The sequence below is a fragment of the Pecten maximus genome, chromosome 10 (assembly GCF_902652985.1).
Source record: "Pecten maximus chromosome 10, xPecMax1.1, whole genome shotgun sequence".
NCBI lineage: Eukaryota > Metazoa > Mollusca > Bivalvia > Pectinida > Pectinidae > Pecten > Pecten maximus.
The window spans coordinates 30148065-30155002 of NC_047024.1; the positions used below are offsets into that span (position 1 = coordinate 30148065).

The 6938-nt window shown below is 33.8% G+C and overlaps 1 protein-coding gene across 1 annotated transcript; it reads left to right on the top strand.

Annotated features, from left to right (window-relative positions):
* The first annotated feature begins 4517 nt into the window (after positions 1-4517).
* On the top strand, positions 4518-6938 carry LOC117335482. Its single transcript, XM_033895509.1, has 4 exons — positions 4518-4826; positions 5140-5315; positions 6382-6507; positions 6762-6938. The coding sequence occupies exons 1-4, from the start codon at positions 4745-4747 to the stop codon at positions 6816-6818; spliced, it is 441 nt and encodes a 146-aa protein (XP_033751400.1). The 5' UTR covers positions 4518-4744; the 3' UTR covers positions 6819-6938.

Genomic DNA, 6938 nt, shown 5'->3' on the forward strand with positions numbered 1-6938 from the left:
GTTATACAGAAATTGTTTTCCTTCACGAAACATTATCATTCAAATTACCGCAATAACTCGACTAGAGGGTGTATGTAACAAACTCATTCTATATCCAGGAAGTAGTATCTGGTAGTACATATTAAATATAAATGGTGATTATTGCTATTTTTGTCCCGTGAATCCGTTTACGAATATCTCATTCGATTTAACATTGGTTAAACATATTGATGTGCTTTATCATGTACACTGATAATTTCCCTTCGGTCTCTGATTATTGTTAAAACTAAACACGATATGTGAGAAATATACATTAGGGAAGTATATTTTACTACTTATAATACCGTTTTGTTAAATGTTGTCAGGTTGTTTTTTTTTAAATATGTTTGTTTGATAATGTATGGTATGCAAGCATTGACAATAGAACCCTCAGTGGAGATAGTTTATTGCAAATGTCACATTTTAAAACTCTGAAACATTGATATTTTAAAATTAAAACTGATTTTTTTTACTTTAAATACAGTATATTCAAAATTATCATTTATTAAGTAATAGCAATTTGTTTTCAGTTTCTTTAAACACATGGGACTTTATTTCATGATGATTGGACATAAAAAAGATGTAAGCGCATATTACTTATTTGATCAAAGACCTTATTTTAAATCATTGCTTAGGTGTTTAACTAAACGGGCGTTTAAGTAATTAATATTGTGTACAGTTTAATAACAGCCTGACTTTTTATTTCCTATATAGGAATTATGAGCTGAACAAACAACAATACGACAATTTCTTTAATACAATAGAAATGTATCTGTAATTTATCTATTTTTTATGATTTTTTAACAAATGGTATCTTTATTTAGATATAATTTGTCATGATTGATAAACAGACAAACATGAGGTTGTTGTTATATTTAAACTATTAAAAACCTGCCTCAAAATTATTTGTTTTTATTTAGTTATTTTTTCTTCTCAATATTTGGATAATACATCGTACCTTAGATTACTACAAATCAATTTAGGACATAAATTTGTTTAACAGTTTGATGTCATATTTCTTGTGGTATTCGACAACTTTAGTGTCAGGTCTTCTTGATTATAGAAGGTTCAGAGTTTTCCCTTCAACCTTGACACTAAACATTTACATAAATCAAATTACACCACTCTGGGGATACAACCTCACACTCTACTGAGAGTCATGAGGTAACTCAGAGGTCAAATGAAAGAACTGAGGAAACTCAATGGTATAATGAAAGTTATGAGGTAACTCAGAAGCTCAAGGCACTAATGCAAGTCAGCAAATAAATTCGATACAAAGTAAACTTTTTATTTTGGTGGATTGTAGTGATAAATCAGTCCCATAACGTGGAAAAGTAGATAACTGATCGGACATGTATAAAACGCTGGATATGAAACTTATTGTCAATGGTACAATCTCTTCAATAACTACACTATTTCATTGTGGAATATGGATGTTAGAGCAGGTGTGTGTGTTATCACTACTCCGATTCTAACTTTGAGAATGTGACATTACTTTAAATACATAACGACACGACCTCATTGGGCCGCACCTATGTAAAACAAAATAAAAAACAAAAACACAAAAAAACATTGATTAAATAAGTTTTGGACATAAAAATATCCACAAGTAAATTGTTCATGACGTTATAATTTTATCACTTTACTCCTTTATTGCAATATTTATTTATGTGTGTATAGACAAGGGGCCGTCAATGCTTCCGTGAGTTTATTCAAATATCGTATACAGATATGAAATTAAGGACTTGGTAGTGCGTGATAAGACATCTTGATTTAAAATCTGTTGTCGCATTTACAAACTATTTGATATCAACAGATTATATTGCGTATTCGGCAAGAACATCGTTTTAAATAAATGTAACTGAATTCTGTTTCGTGTGGGCTGAGGGTAAACCACTTTTTCTGGAATATCGCATGACGAATTTCAATATGATTTCCATCGATAATCTAGATTCAGTCAAACTAGCATTAAATCATAGCCTTAACCTACTTTCCAAAAGCAAAATGTTAAAAAATGTGGTCTGAAATACAGTCCTGCCAGAGTTGTCGTACCTGCTAATATTAGATTTACCTCTCTTGGTAGCTTTGTACTAGCCTTATGACATCTCATTGCTAAATCTTGTTTACAATGCCCTCGCACGAATGCATTCGTGTTGGGTTTTTTTTTATTTGAAAATAGATATATATGTATTTGATGTATTTTTCAAGGTAGACGAATTAATATCTATCTATTTGAAACCACCTCTATATTCCTTTGGGATACCGTTCAAACTACAACTGCAAAAACTATCGCTTCTGAAAAACAAGTCAGCGATCAAAGTATTAAATTTTAATTGATATACACTCTGTGTTACTTATCAAAACTGATAGACCATTTTAGTATCAACACAGGTCCTTATAGTGTTTAACTAGCATTTAATGAGGAAGTCCGTATTTAGATTATGATGCAATTTGACAGAGCAAACGTCATAAACTCGTTCGTTGGAAATCCAGTATTTTAAATAACACAAAATTCCCTATCTAGACAACGTTATACATGTATGTTGTAACGTTAACGGTTCTCTATAAACTCTTCACTGCCTAGTCTGAAATAGTATCACTGACTAAAGATATGGTTAGCAGCATAAAAAAGAAATACTTAACATTTATTGTACCCAACATTTATAAAATATTTATAACCTCACACTTGGCCCCACTTTCATCAATATCCCTTTACTTAAGAAACTCCTTAAAATGACTTTAACTTAAAAACTTAAAAGGAAAACATTTCAGATTTGAAGGAAAGTTCCTTATGTTTAAACATTCAAGTTAAAGAATTTCCTGAAACTGGAACCAGTTATAGTGTCTCTCAATTATCTTTCAAATCTTGTTGAAAATAAAGTCTCCAAATAAATGCTTGAAAATGCATAACGAATTAATCCCAAATACTCTATCCATCTTCTCACGTGTTTATCGTGGGTGCAGCCATTTTCATAACAAGTAAACAGTCCGAGGAGTTCCGATTTTTACTCGTATCTTACACTAGCACTCCTCGGATGTTTTCCTGTTGTCTACACTACACTAGGGCTGTTGTGCGGTTTTATCACGTTTTAATTGCGTTATGGCACGTGCACAAATAATACATTTGTACGAAGACACGGAAAATATTTCGATGGAAACTATGGATATAATGATGTAACAGTTGTAAAGTTGTTCTTGCTGCATATCCCACTGGAAAGACTCAGGTAGGAATTTACTCATATTGACTCTGTTTATAATTTCATTAGGTACATGTTTTGTTGGGGCCCAAATAGTTTGTGTCGTCAATACTTTCTTTTCTTTCTTTTATTGTAAAATAAAATATATATGTATATGTATAAAGTTACCTCTTCAAATTCCATATTCAAGTTCCGTAATGTGAACAAAAACTCATTTGCGTTTGTATTGAGAACGTATACTATGTATAATGGAGAGATGTGTCGCTATGCGCGTGTATCGATAGAAATGAACGCACGCGCTTTTATAGCGGCTCGTATCTACGCATTACAAAAAACATAAATGTCTGCCCGTCCTTAGATACGACACAACCATAATTGGGGGATGTCTCGGAAACGATTTTTGGAAATCTGTACATGTGTTATTTTTTTTTAATCTCAATTGGATGCTTTTTAACTTGCACTGTCAGCTTTAAGTGCAGTAATGTTTAAACATTTAAGTTAAAGAATTTCCTGAAACTGGAACCAGTTATAGCGAATTAAAGACATAAAGTAAGTTTGATTAACACTTACACTATCAGCCTCAGAAACAGGGGCCGTTCCAATTTACAAATCAAAAGTTAACCCTTTATGCAGATATGTTCATCTTCAATCCTAATAAGTCGGTTTTAAGCCTGGTATCAAACAAACGACTCGGTGTTACCAAAAGTGTAATTATTATGAACAGTTTGAGTTTCTCTGTTTTGTAAAAGTTGAGCGTTGACTCGGAGACGCTAAACACACAATGAGCAGATAATTGAGATCGCTTTGTAAGTAACCAGATTCTGATCTGTATGTTAACCACACCTCATACAACTTGTTTTCCCAATTGTTGTAAAATATTAAATAACGTTTACGGGTAACAAGGTCGATATAGATCATGTAACCATTTACCAGTACTGACAGTGACTATCTCTTATTGAACAAACTCTTCTGACATTTCAACAATTTAATCCGTTCTAATCGTCCCATATTTTCACCCATATTGGCACAGGCTAATACGAATACATATGTTCTCGTGGTCGTTGTCGACTTAAATTTAAGCAACTGCGGTAACTTTTCCTTGGTGATTTTAGGGTGATTTTTACACCGCATAGCTGGTCTGATTGCTGTACAAACACAACTTTCATGTTGCCAGTTGTCAATAAATGTATACGTGTTGAGACCGTAAATCTGTCCATTCAGACCATATTTGTCTCTACATATTGATATCAGCAAGTCCATTCCTATGTAGGGAACATAGCTAGGTCCGCGGTTAACATGTGCGTATGTGTACTAGCATTTTAAGAGTTAAAAGCTAATATGTGTAAGGACAACCTCCATAGTGCTGGCCTATTTAGCATAAACAATAAGCAGGTAGACGTACCCGATTAAATGTAATCGCCCGGGAGTAAATATAGTCCATGAAGGTCTTACCGCACATTGTACTCCGTTTTACCTAGTCGAACATAACTTTTGCTTTCCATAAAAACCTCTGTAAAGTAACTTTCAACATGTCGGAATTCTTCGGACAATGGGAGATGGATGATATTTGTGAGAAATCAGAGAATTTCCAGAATTTTTGTAAAGCTGTTGGTAAGTAAACTATGAAAGTCTGTATCGACTTGCTTTCGTAAGGTCAACTCATGTTTAATCTGTGTAGTTAAATTGTATGTGAAACTATGATTTTGTACTCGTGTTGGAAAAAAATAGATAGGTAAGATTTTTAATATTGTTTGTTGATATTAACCGATACTGCTTTCGTAGAATTTACGATTAATTATGCAAGAGTATCAATATATAGTTTGATCACCTTATGAAAGCAATCTCCCCGTCCTAACCCCTTTACCACAGACCAATCGTTCGATGATATGTATCAAGCACGTCCATTTTATCTTGTTTATTTCAGCCATGAAGCAAGAAGAGATTGATTACTACAAACAGATGCGCGAGACGATAGCTTACTCCGGTCAAGGTGACGATTGGGTTTGTGAGATTTCCATGGGAGAAAATAAAAGCAAGCATCAGTACAAACTTGGAGTAAAGAACCCACCAGAAAAAGGAATGGATGGGTCTACTTTCTCCGTAAGGCGACATTTAATTTAAATTATTGTTACTAATGTCCAATTATATAAGCTTCTTCTTTGACTATTGCGAATGACTGATGATCAAAAACGATTCCACTGAACAGGGGTTTATAGTACATTGTATCCCTACTTCGGGATCATGAAACACATTTTTATTAAAAGGTGGGTTTCATAAATACATTCTATAATATATTTTTTAGTTTTAAGTATCATAAAGCAAATCAGCATATCTATATTCTTCATGAGTTATCTTCTATGACGTCCCGATATATTGAAAAGAGGACGACCAAATCTGACGTAAATATGTACATGTATTTTGTAATTTGGAACGTATTGCTAAAGTCTTTCTGCACTGGAAATGAGGCTACTCGTAAAGTATGTCCGATTCGAATAACCAGCTAATGTAGCCTTTATTCTAATAATATGTACATTAAAGCTACCCTGCCTTTTTTGGTGCATTATAAGGGAGTCCAGTGTACCAGATAGGCCTCTGTTAAGTCCAATCAGCCATGCTTGTTATTTTGTATATAAATGTTCGATCATTTACGGGATAAGATTGGCTATGACATTTAAGGAGGTTCAACCTACATTATGTACATAACGTGCACATGTATGATTTAAACATGTTTTATTCTATCGAGCACAACTTTTCAAACTTATATGACGCCCTTTTCCGCCAACAACATTTTAAGATCGATAAGTATTTACACAAGATGACGTCAGAATTTAAATATATCGATCTTGTTTTCGGAAATGGTGGAGTTTGGGATAGGTGTATGGAGATGGGATGAAGGAAGAGTGAATGGGGGGGGGGGGGGGGGGGGCAGAGAATGTGTTATTTACAATTTATGAAGAACAAAAAGGATTATCACTAAGTGAGTGATCCAACTGTTCACGTATGTTCTCTCAATCCTGGAAGATATTGTTAAAAAAGGACTTGTTTGATCCATAGATGTACAGTAAACGAATGACGAGGTCGCCATACCGTCAAATTGACTGGGTCTGAAGTTTGTTGTCCTCCTGTGTAATCTTGAAACGCCATGCATCTTCCATTTTCATTGTAGATTGAGCCAAACTTAGAAGCACCGGACAGACTCGTGGAGATGTCCGTCACAATGCTACCGGGACACGACAAGGAGGTGGTCACTAAGACCGAGAGAATTCTAACCTCCCGCAATAAAATGAAATCTGTAAGTTGGTCCAAAACTTAACGACAAATAATAATCAGACACTTTATTTGCAATATATGTTCGTGACAATGCCGGAACTAAACGGATCCATAGATAATGAACACTGCTGTTGTCATATTGCAAATTATTTTAAAGAGAACACATATTGTATTTCACCTTGAAATGAAATATCGAAAATGTTAAATAGTTAGTGTCATTTGAAATTATTTAACTTTATAACTAGTAAAAATAATGTACATGTACATTTATTTCAGACTGTGACAGACATGGCCTCGGGAGTCTCCATGACATTCTACACAACACGGAAGTGACGTTATACACTGAGCACGCGCATAATATAACATCAGAGCTGGAAATCATTGAATATGATTTACGTATGATTTACACTTATTTGTAGAAACTATTTGAGTGTTCAATTATTTCTAATGAGA